The 17,021-nt window shown below is 44.5% G+C and overlaps 1 protein-coding gene across 1 annotated transcript in view; it reads right to left on the reverse strand.

Moving 5' to 3' along the window:
• LOC141161930 (contactin-associated protein-like 5) overlaps positions 1-17,021 on the reverse strand; it is a 435,101-nt gene that overhangs the window by 162,486 nt on the left and 255,594 nt on the right. The window contains exon 11 of the mRNA XM_073647489.1: positions 5,067-5,173. Coding sequence (XP_073503590.1) covers positions 5,067-5,173 — 107 coding nt within the window. The remainder of the gene's footprint in view (positions 1-5,066; positions 5,174-17,021) is intronic.

Raw genomic sequence — 17,021 nt, forward strand, 5'->3', positions numbered from 1 at the left:
GTGTAATGACTCTATATAATAGATCCCTCTGTGTGTAATGACTCTATATAATAGATCCCTCTGTGTGTAATGACTCTATATAATAGATCCCTCTGTGTAATGACTCTATATAATAGATCACTCTGTGTGTAATGACTCTATATAATAGATCCCTCTGTGTGTAATGACTCTATCTAATGGATCCCTCTGTGTGTAATGACTCTATATAATAGATCCCTCTGTGTGTAATGACTCTATATAATAGATCCTTCTGTGTATAATGACTCTATATAATAGATCGCTCTGTGTGTAATGACTCTATATAATAGATCCCTCCGTGTGTAATGACTCTATATAATAGATCCCTCCGTGTGTAATGACTCGATATAATAGATCCCTCCGCGTGTAATGACTCGATATAATAGATCTCTCCGCGTGTAATGACTCTATATAATAGATCCCTCCGTGTGTAATGACTCTATATAATAGATCCCTCTGTGTGTAATGACTCTATATAATAGATCCCTCTGTGTGTAATGACTCTATATAATAGATCGCTCTGCGTGTAATGACTCTATATAATAGATCGCTCTGCGTGTAATGACTCTATATAATAGATCCCTCTGTGTGTAATGACTCGATATAATAGATCCCTCTGTGTGTAATGACTCTATATAATAGATCCCTCTGTGTGTAATGACTCTATATAATAGATCCCTCTGCGTGTAATGACTCTATATAATAGATCGCTCTGCGTGTAATGACTCTATATAATAGATCGCTCTGCGTGTAATGACTCTATATAATAGATCCCTCTGCGTGTAATGACTCTATATAATAGATCTCTCTGCGTGTAATGACTCTATATAATAGATCCCTCTGTGTGTAATGACTCTATATAATAGATCCCTCTGTGTGTAATGATTCTATATAATAGATCACTCTGTGTGTAATGACTCTATATAATAGATCCCTCTGTGTGTAATGACTCTATATAATAGATCACTCTCCGTGTAATGACTCTATATAATAGATCCCTCTGTGTGTAATGACTCTATATAATAGATCCCTCTGTGTGTAATGACTCTATATAATAGATCCCTCTGTGTGTAATGACTCTATATAATAGATCCCTCTGTGTGTAATGACTCTATATAATAGATCCCTCTGTGTGTAATGATTCTATATAATAGATCACTCTGTGTGTAATGACTCTATATAATAGATCCCTCTGTGTGTAATGACTCTATATAATAGATCACTCTCCGTGTAATGACTCTATATAATAGATCCCTCTGTGTGTAATGACTCTATATAATAGATCCCTTTGTGTGTAATGACTCTATATAATAGATCCCTCTGTGTGTAATGACTCTATATAATAGATCGCTCTGTGTGTAATGACTATAAAATAGATCCCTCTGTGTGTAATGACACTATATAATAGATCCCTCTGTGTGTAATGACTCTATATAATAGATCCCTCTGTGTGTAATGACTCTATATAATAGATCCCTCTGTGTGTAATGACTCTATATAATAGATCCCTCTGTGTGTAATGACTCTATATAATAGATCGCTCTGTGTGTAATGACTCTATATAATAGATGGCTCTGGGTGCAATGACTCTATATAATAGATCCCTCTGTGTGTAATGACTCTATATAATAGATCCCTCTGTGTGTAATGACTCTATATAATAGATCCCTCTGTGTGTAATGACTCTATATAATAGATCCCTCTGTGTGTAATGACTCTATATAATAGATCGCTCTGTGTGTAATGACTCTATATAATAGATCCCTCTGTGTGTAATGACTCTATATAATAGATCCCTCTGTGTGTAATGGCTCTATATAATAGATCGCTCTGTGTGTAATGACTCTATATAATAGATCCCTCTGTGTGTAATGACTCTATATAATAGATCCCTCTGTGTGTAATGACTCTATATAATAGATCCCTCTGTGTGTAATGACTATATAATAGATCACTCTGTGTGTAATGACTCTATATAATAGATCCCTCTGTGTGTAATTACTCTATATAATAAATCGCTCTGTGTGTAATGACTCTATATAATAGATCCCTCTGTGTGTAATGACTCTATATAATAGATCCTTCTGCGTGTAATGACTCTATATAATAGATCCCTCTGTGTGTAATGACTCTATATAATAGATCGCTCTGTGTGTAATGACTATATAATAGATCGCTCTGTGTGTAATGACTCTATATAATAGATCCCTCTGTGTGTAATGACTCTATATAATAGATCCCTCTGTGTGTAATGACTCTATATAATAGATCCCTCTGTGTGTAATGACTCTATATAATAGATCGCTCTGTGTGTAATGACTCTATATAATAGATCCCTCTGTGTGTAATGGCTCTATATAATAGATCGCTCTGTGTGTAATGGCTCTATATAATAGATCGCTCTGTGTGTAATGACTCTATATAATAGATCCCTCTGTGTGTAATGACTCTATATAATAGATCCCTCTGTGTGTAATGACTCTATATAATAGATCCCTCTGTGTGTAATGACTCTATATAATAGATCACTCTGTGTGTAATGACTCTATATAATAGATCCCTCTGTGTGTAATGACTCTATATAATGGATCCCTCTGTGTGTAATGACTCTATATAATAGATCCCTCTGTGTGTAATGACTCTATATAATAGATCCCTCTGTGTGTAATGACTCTATATAATAGATCGCTCTGTGTGTAATGACTCTATATAATAGATCCCTCCGTGTGTAATGACTCTACTTAATAGATCCCTCCGTGTGTAATGACTCGATATAATAGATCCCTCCGCGTGTAATGACTCGATATAATAGATCCCTCCGCGTGTAATGACTCGATATAATAGATCCCTCCGTGTGTAATGACCCTATATAATAGATCCCTCTGTGTGTAATGACTCTATATAATAGATCCCTCTGTGTGTAATGACTCTATATAATAGATCGCTCTTCGTGTAATGACTCTATATAATAGATCCCTCTGCGTGTAATGACTCTATATAATAGATCCCTCTGCGTGTAATGACTCTATATAATAGATCCCTCTGCGTGTAATAACTCTATATAATAGATCCCTCTGTGTGTAATGACTCTATATAATAGATCCCTCTGTGTGTAATGATTCTATATAATAGATCACTCTGTGTGTAATGACTCTATATAATAGATCACTCTGTGTGTAATGACTCTATATAATAGATCCCTCTGTGTGTAATAACTCTATATAATAGATCCCTCTGTGTGTAATGACTCTATATAATAGATCCCTCTGTGTGTAATGACTCTATATAATAGATCCCTCTGTGTGTAATGACTCTATATAATAGATCCCTCTCTGTGTAATGACTCTATATAATAGATCCCTCTGTGTGTAATGACTCTATATAATAGATCCCTCTGTGTGTAATGACTCTATATAATAGACCCCTCTGTGTGTAATGACTCTATATAATAGATCCCTCTGTGTGTAATGACTCTATATAATAGATCCCTCTGTGTGTAATGACTCTATATAATAGATCCCTCTGTGTGTAATGACTCTATATAATAGATCCCTCTGTGTGTAATGACTCTATATAATAGATCCCTCTGTTTGTAATGACTCTATATAATAGATCCCTCTGTGTGTAATGACTCTATATAATAGATCCCTCTGTGTGTAATGACTCTATATAATAGATCCCTCTGTGTGTAATGACTCTATATAATAGATCCCTCTGTTTGTAATGACTCTATAGAATAGATCCCTCTGTGTGTAAAGACTCTATATAATAGATCCCTCTGTGTGTAATGACTCTATATAATAGATCCCTCTGTTTGTAATGACTCTATAGAATAGATCCCTCTGTGTGTAAAGACTCTATATAATAGATCCCTCTGTGTGTAATGACTCTATAGAATAGATCCCTCTGTGTGTAAAGACTCTATATAATAGATCCCTCTGTGTGTAATGACTCTATATAATAGATCCCTCTGTGTGTAATGACTCTATATAATAGATCCCTCTGTGTGTAATGACTCTATATAATAGATCCCTCTGTGTGTAATGACTCTATATAATAGATCCCTCTGTTTGTAATGACTCTATAGAATAGATCCCTCTGTGTGTAAAGACTCTATATAATAGATCCCTCTGTGTGTAATGACTCTATATAATAGATCCCTCTGTGTGTAATGACTCTATATAATAGATCCCTCTGTGTGTAATGACTCTATATAATAGATCCCTCTGTGTGTAATGACTCTATATAATAGATCCCTCTGTGTGTAATGACTCTATATAATAGATCCCTCTGTGTGTAATGACTGTATATAATAGATCACTCTGTGTGTAATGACTCTATATAATATATCACTCTGTGTGTAATGACTCTATATAATAGATCCCTCTGTGTGTAATGACTCTATATAATAGATCCCTCTGTGTGTAATGACTCTATATAATAGATCCCTCTGTGTGTAATGACTCTATATAATAGATCCCTCTGTGTGTAATGACTCTATATAATAGATCGCTCTGCGTGTAATGACTCTATATAATAGATACCTCTGCGTGTAATGACTCTATATAATAGATCCCTCTGCGTGTAATGACTCTATATAATAGATCCCTCTGCGTGTAATGACTCTATATAATAGATCCCTCTGCGTGTAATGACTCTATATAATAGATCCCTCTGTGTGTAATGACTCTATATAATAGATCACTCTGTGTGTAATGACTCTATATAATAGATCCCTCTGCGTGTAATGACTCTATATAATAGATCACTCTGTGTGTAATGACTCTATATAATAGATCCCTCTGTGTGCAATGACTCTATATAATAGATCCCTCTGTGTGTAATGACTCTATATAATAGATCCCTCTGTGTGTAATGACTCTATATAATATAGGAGATTCACTTTTTGTATTGAAGAACTGAAACAAATTAACTTTTTGATGATATTCTAATTTAGTGAGATGCACCTGTAGTATCAGATAGGACCAATATCAACCACTAACTCCCCCCCCCCCCGAGCCCCCATATAGAGGTGCCGGACTACTTACAGCTATGGCACGTGGCGTCAGCGTAGCCCCCGTCCCCACAGTCACAGTGAAACGTGCCCCACGTCTGAGAACATTCTCCTCCGTGCTCGCAGGGATTGGGCAGACATCTGCAGGAAACAAGGAGAGTCTGACTTGTGTCGCTGTTCAGAATCTGGATGTAACAATGACTTCTATATGATGATGGCAGGTAATCAGCTGCGGAGAGATTGACAGATCCGAGCCTAAAGTCACAGGAGAGCGAGACTCGGATCAGATCCGGTACTAATGGATATTGTCTAACACCACTAAAGCATCAAACCTCAGAGAAACGGATGGAACCTCCGGATGTTTCATGAACATTTGCATTACAAATAGTGTTTTCTGGATCACATCTACTAGAATTATTTGATTGTGCCTCTCTTCAGACTCATCATCACTCCAATGTTTGACCATTAATACCAGGCTTCTGTGGAAAGTGAATGTATATATGATAGTAAAGAAGAAATGTACTGTAGTTAGAGGAGAAAGTTACCAAACTTCCCTAAGACATCCCAGAAAAACACAGAAAATGGGGAGATCTCTTAGATTTCTGGAAGAGTCAGCAAATCTCCAGCGTCCCAACAAAACCTCCTGGAAATCAATGGTTCAGGAAAGTTTCTTTAGACTCAGGGAAGGCGAGAGGTGAGGGGACACAAAATGTGTGTGGAATAAGAGGAGAACAGGCATGGAATGGCAAAGTCTGTAAACTGGGCATGGCGACGGCCAAAAATGTCCGATGGTACAGTACATGGTACATGGTCCGATGGTACACTACATGGTACACGGTCCGATGGTACACTACACGTTACACGGTCCGATGGTACACTACACGGTACACGATCCGATGGTACACTACATGGTACACGGTCCGATGGTACACTACATGGTACATGGTCCGATGGTACACTACATGGTACACGATCCGATGGTACACTACATGGTACACGGTCCGATGGTACACTACATGGTACATGGTCCGATGGTACACTACACGGTACACGATCCGATGGTACACTACATGGTACACGGTCCGATGGTACACTACATGGTACATGGTCCGATGGTACACTACATGGTACATGGTCCAATGGTACACTACATGGTACATGGTCCGATGGTACACTACATGGTACATGGTCCGATGGTACACTACATGGTACATGGTCCGATGGTACACTACATGGTGCATGGTCCGATGGTACACTACATGGTACATGGTCCAATGGTACACTACATGGTACATGGTCCGATGGTACACTACATGGTACATGGTCCAATGGTACACTACATGGTACATGGTCCGATGGTACACTACATGGTACATGGTCCGATGGTACACTACATGGTACATGGTCCGATGGTACACTACATGGTACATGGTCCAATGGTACACTACATGGTACATGGTCCGATGGTACACTACATGGTACATGGTCCGATGGTACACTACATGGTACATGGTCCGATGGTGCACTACATGGTACATGGTCCGATGGTGCACTACATGGTACATGGTCCGATGGTACACTACATGGTACATGGTCCGATGGTACACTACATGGTACACGGTCCGATGGTACACTACATGGTACATGGTCCGATGGTACACTACATGGTACATGGTCCGATGGTACACTACATGGTACATGGTCCGATGGTACACTACATGGTACATGGTCCGATGGTACACTACATGGTGCATGGTCCGATGGTACACTACATGGTACATGGTCCGATGGTGCACTACATGGTACATGGTCCGATGGTACACTACATGGTACATGGTCCGATGGTACACTACATGGTCCGATGGTGCACTACATGGTACATGGTCCGATGGTACACTACATGGTACATGGTCCAATGGTACACTACATGGTACATGGTCCGATTGTACACTACATGGTACATGGTCCGATGGTACACTACATGGTACACGGTCCGATGGTACACTACATGGTACACGGTCCGATGGTACACTACATGGTACACGGTCCGATGGTACACTACATGGTCCGATGGTACACTACATGGTACACGGTCCAATGGTACACTACATAGTACACGGTCCGATGGTACACTACATGGTACATGGTCCGATGGTGCACTACATGGTACACGGTCCGATGGTACACTACACGGTACAAGGTCCGATGGTACACTACACGGTACACGGTCCGATGGTACAGTACATGGTCCGATGGTACACTACATGGTCCGATGGCACACTACATGGTGCATGGTCCAATGGTACACTAAATGGCACACGGTCCGATGGTACACTACATGGTACACTGTCCGATGGTACACTACATGGTACACGGTCCGATGGTACACTACATGGTACATGGTCCGATGGTACACTACACGGTACAAGGTCCGATGGTACACTACACGGTCTGATGGTACAGTACATGGTACACGGTCCGATGGTACACTACACGGTACAAGGTCCGATGGTACACTACACGGTACACGGTCCGATGGTACACTACATGGTCCGATGGTACACTACATGGTCCGATGGTACACTACATGGTACATGGTCCAATGGTACACTAAATGGCACACGGTCCGATGGTACACTACATGGTACACGGTCCGATGGTACACTACACGGTACACGGTCCGATGGTACACTACACGGTACACGGTCCGATGGTACACTACACGGTACACGGTCCGATGGTACACTACACGGTACACGGTCCGATGGTACACTACACGGTACACGGTCCGATGGTGCACTACACGGTACACGGTCCGATGGTGCACTACACGGTACACGGTCCGATGGTACATTACACGGTACACGGTCCGATGGTACACTACACGGTACACGGTTCGATGGTACACTACACGGTACACGGTCCGATGGTACACTACATGGTACACGGTCCGATGGTACACTACATGGTACACGGTCCGATGGTACACTACATGGTACATGGTCCGATGGTACACTACATGGTCCGATAGTACACTACATGGTACACGGTCCGATGGTACACTACATGGTACACGGTCCGATGGTACACTACACGGTACACGGTCCGATGGTACACTACACGGTACACGGTCCGATGGTAGACTACATGGTCCGATGGTACACTACATGGTACATGGTCCGATGGTACACTACATGGTCCGATGGTACACGGTCCGATGGTACACTACATGGTACACGGTCCGATGGTACACTACATGGTACACGGTCCGATGGTACACTACATGGTACACGGTCCGATGGTACACTACATGGTACATGGTCCGATGGTACACTACTGCAAGACTCGTCCTCTCATGGATGACTGATTTCACCAGTATGAGGGGCAAAGACCTGAGCTTGAAAATTCTAGGACCTTGAAAATTAGGACCGCCGTTCCATGTGCTACTTCTACCACTTGTGCTTTTTAGGAGGGAAAGTCTTTGGCTCCGATTCAGTATTTATGCTTTCTTAAACCACTTTCCTTTTTTGCCTTGTAGTTTTAGTTGCAATTTTTGGCACCAAATTCTTCAAAATGTCGCATGCAATTCATGAATTTAGTACATAGTCAAAAACTGTCTTTACTTTTTCTTGTCTTGAAGTGTTTTTGTGACTTTTTGGCTCCAAAAGTCGCACATTTTACAAAATGGTGTAAAAAATTGCACCAATATACTGGCCTACTAAAAAAACACCAGGGGGGAATGGAGTGGAGTTGCACCAAATTTTACAACTTTACAACTTTTTAAAAAGTTGCAATGATGAATTAGGCAAAAAATATCAGAAATCGTTAAACTTTTCCCACAAAGCAGAAAAAAAACCAAACAAGTAAGCAGATATAAAATAGACTTAAAAAAACAGGTACAAATAGAATAAACAATTAGGTGCAAACAAAAAAAGGTGCAAAGAACATAAAACTAGACAAAAAACAAGTGTAAAGGCAATGATGAATCGAGGCCTTTGAGTCTTTAGGACCCGGTATAAGGAGGTGACTGCTAACTTTGCACCATTAGAGCTACGTCTAGAGCCCCTTTCAGGAGCTTCTGGGCACAGAGACCCTTCTAACCACCCAGAACAGAAGATCCTGGAGCCCCCATCACATTTTCATGTCTCTATCTAAACCGACCAAGGCTCCCGATTCATCATTTACATATTTTTTTTTATTATTTAAATGACTTCTTTTTTGTCTTGTGGTATTACTTGATATTTTTTTTGCACCAAATTCTTCAAAATGGCACGCGTGGGTTGATGAACTTTGTGCAAAACCAAAGATTTGGCTATTTGGCTTTTACCTTTTGCACCATTGTAGAGCAAACAGCTGCATGATTCTTTATTAAATTGCACGTTAGTTTTTAATTAAAAATAAAATCACACGGATTTTGTTCTCCGCTGGAGCGAGATTGCACAAAAAAATTGAACATTTTGAAAAGTCTCAAATGATAAATTTAGCTAAACCATCTGGATAATGAAGACCATGCCCCAAGTTAAGGTGACTTAAAAGGAGGAATAAATAAAATAATGAATAAGACACAAACATAATAATCACTATAAGAACCATTGTTACTGCAGCGCAAAGGTGGTGATGAATTGGGGACAAAGTCTCTGTACACGTCCTCTAATGTCCTGAAATGAGGACGAGACATGAGAAGAACCCGGCTGCACAAAGCCAATCTCTGCCATTGCATTTATGATCAGATATATAAAGTTATAAAGTCTCTAATCACAGCTTCCATAAAATATAATCACACTGAACATATGGGGAGGACGGCGGCGCTTCCTGCTACTCGTCACGTATCTCCATGTGATAATTAGACACCTAAACCTTCATTATTACAAGCTGACGGCGACAACAAGAAGATTAGAACTTCTGCTAATTTTATTCTGCATCTTGGACACTTTCTTAAAAATGATATTTGTAAAAGCAACGAGACGCTCAATTATTTCCATCGGGCGGTGAGTTTGGGGGAGGTCACACTGACAGGTGGGACCTGGGGGACTTAGCACTGAAAGAACAACCCCAAAAAATCTGATTTTGTTGCAGATGTCTATGTATCTCCTAGACAGAGATCGACTTCTGCAAGTCATGGAGTAATGGAAGATACTCTCTGATTTTCCAGTAATGTCCCCTCCATGTGACGCGCCCCCTGGGCCAGTGTTGTTTGGGGGATACCCGGAGCCGGATCAGATGGGGGTTGTAGTCTCCGAGTGGCGGTGACCCGGTCCGTGCCCAGGGTGTCAAGCTCAGTGTGTGGCAGTCCTACAGATGTTGCTGGATGTTCTTTAGTGTCGACTACGCCACCCGTTGATTTGCGGTCACTACGGCCGCCGCTGCAGCAGGGTCCGCTGAGGCTGGTGGCGTGTGTGCAGCTCAGGTAGTATAACCCCCAACGGGAGGGGTATAGCCTCAGGGGGTCAGTTGTAGAGGGTGGTGGTTGTGGTGGTGCAGTGAGAGTGGTAATAAGACTCCGAGTCGGGCTGTGCAGTTCAGGGTTTTACTTACTGCTTTTGTGTTGGTCACTCCGGCCTTGAGTGACCGCCCGAGCCGTGCTGCGTCCACCAGGTCCTGGACTCGGCCAACCCCCAGGTGATTCTGGAGCGTGGTCCTGAGCTCCCTTTCTGACTTGTCCTTCTCTCTGGCCTTCCCCACCAGGGATCCACCTAAGTCCGGCTCCCTCGGGCCTCTTGTTGGTAAAACCCTTGTCTCTGGGTTCCCTGACCCTATTCACGGTTTGCCTTCCGGGTGGATTTAGTGGGTGGTCGTGGCAGATCCTGCCCACGACCTCCGGTCTCTGGCTAAGGATTAGTGCCCTCCACCAGCTTGGGATCCGGTACCCTCGTGCCAACTCTTCACCCTCTGGTCTAATTTTGGGTTCTTGGAGTTCCCTCTTCTCCCCCTCTGGGTCCTTCTTTCTCCTCTCTCTCTCTCTTGGCCTTGGAGCTGGCTGAGCTGCTCTGCTTCACTGACTCAACTCTGACAGACTGACCCTGATCTAAGATGGTTCCCACCTTATATACTCCCTCTATGTGTGAGCTCAGGTGACCAGCACCCAATGAGCTCCTAGCATTACCCAGACTGCTCCCCCTATCTGCCCCTACACTACTGGGATGTTCCACCCCCCTCCCACTCCAGCCAGGGACAGACACTGTCGTACCTGCACATTTCTCTAGTGGGAGTACCATTTGTCTGTCCCCCGGAAATGGGATGTATGTAGTGCATGCAGCCTACTGAGCTCAGTTCCACACTCCATCCTTACCCGGGAGTGGAATACCACACCTCTGGCTTGAGGTGTAATACCCCTGTAGCAGCCGAATCCTCCGGGTGCTACATTCCCCCCTGGTAAATCACAGCACGTCCTCGGGCTGTAAGATATAAAAACATCCAAAACATACAATTTTTTTTTTCATAAACATAAACATATAAAACATCACATAAAACTTTTCATAAAAACTCTTCATAAATAACGTCCTTGTAAACACTCTTGCTCCTCCGGCCACGGTGCAACTTGTGACCGGGAAAAGCGCGACAGTCTCTTTAAGAAAAACAACAGTTTGCTATAAAACCGGTAGGGGGCGCCTTAGGAAGCGCAACTATATACAAGGGGAATATGGCCGCTCTCAGTCCTCGGCCAGGTAATGGGAATAGGGACACACGGGTTAACAGTTCACTCTTGTCCCAACGGGGACTTATTTAAAGCAGCAACAGTTCACTGTACCCCGATGGGTAACTATTTACAGTCTCTTTACCGTACTTTAACGACGGCGTCCTCCTGCTCCTTCTTTGGATTCAGACCCGTCCGGGTCCTCCTGCTCCTCCTCACACCGCAGCTCCTCCTCCGTCAGGCGATGCACATGGAGGGCGTAGGGTCCTTTGGCACACTTGTGCCGGGTGAAGGTGACCTCGTCCCCTACGTACAGGTCACGACCTCTGTGTCCCTCCGGCAGATGGCTTTCTACGTCTCTGCGTGTGACAAAGACGTCGCCGGGGGTATGATGGTCTTTTATGAAGCCCCACCCATGCTGCAGGTTGAATTTAATCACAGTCCCGGTGGTACGGGGACCATGAGCTGCACGGGGGTTCCTCCTGGTCCGGCTCTTCTGCTCCGCGCTCCTTATCTGTGCTTGCTGTTCCCGGACCCGCCTCTCTCTCCGCTCCTTCTCGAAGACCTCGAGCTGCTGGCGGCAGCACTCTGCACGCTCCGCTGCGGCCGCCCGAGTCTCCTGAGTGAACCCCATGAGGTCTCCTCCGGTGGGGTCCCACTCAAACTGTGCCTCCTCTAGCGGGGGCTGGGTCCTCCTGACGGGCTTCGGAACCGGAATCAGGGGTTCATCTAGGGGTCTTTCTTTCCGGAGTCGGGGATGGTGAAACTCCGGTGGCCATATGAAGGGCTGCCCATCCGGGCACGTATGCTGGGCGAACAGGTCCTCACCCAGGTGTGGTACTTTAGGTGTTATGGGCGCTGTGGTGGTAGCGGCGCCCGGGTTGACCAGGCCTTGCGACCAGGCTTGGGGCACGCTAAAGGAAAAGGGCACCGTAAGAACGGCGGCGCCCGTGGTTACTCGGCCCTGCGACCAGGCTGGTGGCTCCGCGGAGGTAGGGGGCGCTGTTGGAATGGCGGCGCCCGGGGGTACTAGGCCTTGCGACCAGGCCGATGGTATTTCCTGCTTTGCCGCGCTCAGGGTCGAAGCGCGTGACGTCACAGGGGTCGCGGCCGCGGTTTCCGGTTGAGGCCTAGTCTGCGGCGGTGACGATGCAGCGACGGGCACGGCAGGGGGAATTTCGGGCTCTGCGACGGGGAGCTGGGGCAGGCACGCGGTTTCCCGGCTCGGGGTAGAGACGTCCCCTTTACCTGCCTCCATTCGTTCAGCTCCCTTCTCGGCGCCGTCTCCGGCCTTGAGTCCTCCTGCACCATCCTCAGAGGCGGTCTGTCTCCTCGTCTCGAGTGGCGTGCTCCGCTGACGGGTTCCGGTCTGCTGAGCCATCTCTCGGCTCCACTCCGCCAACGTCTCTCGCTGCACCCGGGCCATCCTCCGTGCGAGGCCCTCCAGCGCAGTCTGTGCACACTCCCGGTCTCGGGGGAGCTGTGCCAGGACCTCCACTAGGCCTAGTGGAGTTGTGGCTTGTAGCAGGCTCCTGACCACTGGGTCGGTGCTGCCTGACTCTCCCTCCATCTCCGGGTAGGCTTTCTCTGGACTCTTCTCCAGACTTCTTGTCTCCGGGTGCGCTCTCTCCAGACTGCTCCAGGCGACACCCATCTTTGCTCTCTTGTTCTGTCTCCGCCCCCATTGAGGGTGGTCCCGGGGCAACTTTGTGATTGTCAGTTCCAGGGGCAGTTCTCTTACGCTGATGGACACTTCCAGCATCACAGTCTCTGTTGGTGGGCGCGGTTTCCGCTTTTGGCGCCATTCTTCGACCTGGCCCACGATGGGAGGTGGCCTCTTGCCACCCTCTGGCACGCCCACAATGGCGTCCGCTCTTCCAAGGCGGGAAATCTTTGGAAATGGCGGGAATCGTCTCCCAGTGGCGGGAAACTCCATGGATGGCGGGAAAAAGCTGCAAATGGCGGACAACCGGCGGGAAACGACCTGTGATGGGGTCCGTTGGCGGGGACCCTCCGGAACCGGCGGGAGACTTCTTTTTAAGGTAACGGTGAACTTTTCTTCAGGCACGCAGTACCCGGTTGTTGCGGGCACGTAATCCTGCCGACTACGCCAAAGTTGACGCGCCCCCTGGGCCAGTGTTGTTTGGGGGATACCCGGAGCCGGATCAGATGGGGGTTGTAGTCTCCGAGTGGCGGTGACCCGGTCCGTGCCCAGGGTGTCAAGCTCAGTGTGTGGCAGTCCTACAGATGTTGCTGGATGTTCTTTAGTGTCGACTACGCCACCCGTTGATTTGCGGTCACTACGGCCGCCGCTGCAGCAGGGTCCGCTGAGGCTGGTGGTGTGTGTTTAGCTCAGGTAGTATAACCCCCAACGGGAGGGGTATAGCCTCAGGGGGTCAGTTGTAGAGGGTGGTGGTTGTGGTGGTGCAGTGAGACTGGTAATAAGACTCCGAGTCGGGCTGTGCAGTTCAGGGTTTTACTTACTGCTTTTGTGTTGGTCACTCCGGCCTTGAGTGACCGCCCGAGCCGTGCTGCGTCCACCAGGTCCTGGACTCGGCCAACCCCCAGGTGATTCTGGAGCGTGGTCCTGAGCTCCCTTTCTGACTTGTCATAGAATCATAGAATCATAGAATCATAGAATGGTAGAGTTGGAAGGGACCTCCTGGGTCATCTGGTCCAACCCCCTGCTCAAAGCAGGATTCACTAGATCATCTCAGACAGATGTCTGTCCAGCCTCTGTTTGAAGACGTCCATTGAAGGGGAACTCACCACCTCTCGTGGCAGCCTGTTCCACTCATTAATCACCCTAACTGTCAAAAAGTTTTTTCTAATATCTAATCTGTGTCTCCTCCCATTTAGTTTCATCCCATTGCTTCTAGTCTTTCCTTGTGCAAATGAGAATAAAGATGATCCTTCTACAATGTGACAGCCCTTGACATATTTGTAGACAGCTATTAATTCTCCTCTCAGTCTTCTTTTTTGCAAGCTAAACATTCCCAAATCCTGCAACCGTTCCTCATAGGACATGGTTTGCAGACCAGTCACCATTCTGGTCGCTCTTCTCTGAACTTGCTCCAGTTTGTCTATGTCTTTTTTAAAATGTGGTGCCCAAAACTGTACACAGTATTCCAGATGAGGTCTGACCAAAGAGGAGTAAAGACCGATAATGACTTCACGTGATCTAGACTGTATGCTTCTGTTAATACATCCCAGAATTGTATTTGCCTTTTTTGCTGCTGCATCACACTGTTGACTCATGTTCAGTCTATGATCTATTAGTATACCTAAGTCTTTTTCACATGTACTGTTGCTTAGCTCTATTCCTCCCATTCTGTATATGCTTTTTTCATTTTTATTGCCCAGATGTAGTACTTTGCATTTTTCCCTGTTAAAAACCATTCCGTTGGTTGCTGCCCACTGCTCCAGTTTATTTAGGTCTTTTTGAATCCTCTCTCTCTCTTCTCTAGTATTAGCTATCCCTCCTAGCTTTGTGTCATCAGCAAATTTAATCAGTTTACCCTCAATTCCTTCATCTAAATCATTGATAAAGATGTTGAACAATACAGGTCCCAGGACGGAGCCCTGTGGTACCCCACTTGAGACATTCATCCAGCTGGATGTGAAGCCATTTACAACCACCCTTTGAGTCCGATCACTAAGCCAGTTATGAATCCACCTAACAGTTGCCTGGTCCATTGCATACTTGGTCATTTTTTCAATAAGGATGGTGTGAGATACTTTGTCAAATGCTTTGCTGAAGTCAAGATATACTATATCTACAGCATTTCCCTGATCCACCCAGTCAGTGATTCTGTCATAGAAGGAAATTAAGTTAGTCTGACATGACTTGTTAGTTACAAACCCATGCTGACTCTGGTTAATCACTTCATTCTTATCCATATACTTACATACATGTTGTTTAATAATTTGTTCAAAGATCTTTCCTGGTATAGAAGTCAGACTCACCGGCCTATAGTTCCCTGGGTCCACCTTCTTCCCCTTTTTGAAGATAGGAACAACATTTGCTCTTCTCCAGTCTTCTGGGACTTCTCCTGTTCTCCAAGAATTTTCAAAGATTATGGAGAGTGGTTCTAAAATTTCTTCTACGATCTCCTTCAGTACTCTGGGGTGTAATTCATCTGGACCTGGAGACTTGAACTCATTTATGTTAGCTAAATATTCCCTCACAATCTTTCTGTTTACAGATAACTTGGATTCCTCTATTCCTTTAAAAGGACAGTGAAGATCAGTTGATGTTACATTTTCTTTCTGAGAGAAAACAGATGCAAAATAGGAATTAAAAAGTTCGGCCTTCTCAACATCCTCTCTTACCATTTCTCCATTTTCATCCTGTAAAAATCCTATAGCATCTTTGACTTTTCTTTTACTTTTGACATACCCCCAAAATCCTTTTTTATTGCTTTTGACATCTCTTGCAAGCCTTAATTCATTGTCAGCTTTAGCTAACCTGATACGTGCCCTGCAGGATCTGCAGATTGCATTATAATCTTCTTTAGATATGCCTCCCTCTTTCCATTTAATAAACATTTCTTTCTTTCTTTTTAGCATGTGTTTAAGTTCTGTGTTCATCCATCCTGGTTTCCTTAAATGCTTCCCATTCTTCCTACTTTTCGGGATTGTTAACGATTGTGCTTTGAGAATCTCATTTTTAAAAATTTCCCATCCTTCCTGGACATTTTTGTCCTTAAGGACATCCAGCCATTGGATCCCTCCTATTCTCTTTCTGAGTCTCTTAAAATCTGCCTTTCTAAAATCTAACCTTGAAGTCTGAGTCTTCACATGTCTTCCTCCTCTAGTTATCCAAAATTCTATAATAGCATGATCGCTGCCTCCTAGGGTCCCAGCCACCTTTACCTCCTCAACCATTTCCTCCCTGTTTATAAGGATTAGATCCAAAGTAGCAGATCCCCTTGTTTTCTCCCCTACCTTTTGGAAGATAAAGTTGTCAGCAAGAGACGATAAGAATTTGCTTGATCTGTTAGTTTTACTTGAGAGAGATTCCCAACAAATGTCTGGATAGTTGAAATCTCCCATGACCACTACGTCATATTTTTTGGAGAACTTGGTCATTTGATACATAAAGAGTTCATCCATATCTTCAGCTTGCCCAGGTGGCCTGTAGTAAATGCCTACAATGGTGTCCTTTCCGTTGTTCTCTCCTTGTATTCTTACCCAAACAGTTTCCACAGAACTCCCAGTCTCTGAAGCTTCAATCTCTGTGCAGATATACGCTTTTCTAACATACAATGCAACACCTCCTCCTCGTTTATCAAGTCTGTTTCTTGCAAATAAGTTGTATCCTTTTAGCCTTTTATTCCAATCATGTGTATCGTC

This window comes from Phyllobates terribilis, unplaced genomic scaffold (assembly GCF_046119375.1).
Source record: "Phyllobates terribilis strain yellow unplaced genomic scaffold, ASM4611937v1 Scaffold_9__5_contigs__length_417890890, whole genome shotgun sequence".
In the NCBI taxonomy this organism is placed as follows: domain Eukaryota; kingdom Metazoa; phylum Chordata; class Amphibia; order Anura; family Dendrobatidae; genus Phyllobates; species Phyllobates terribilis.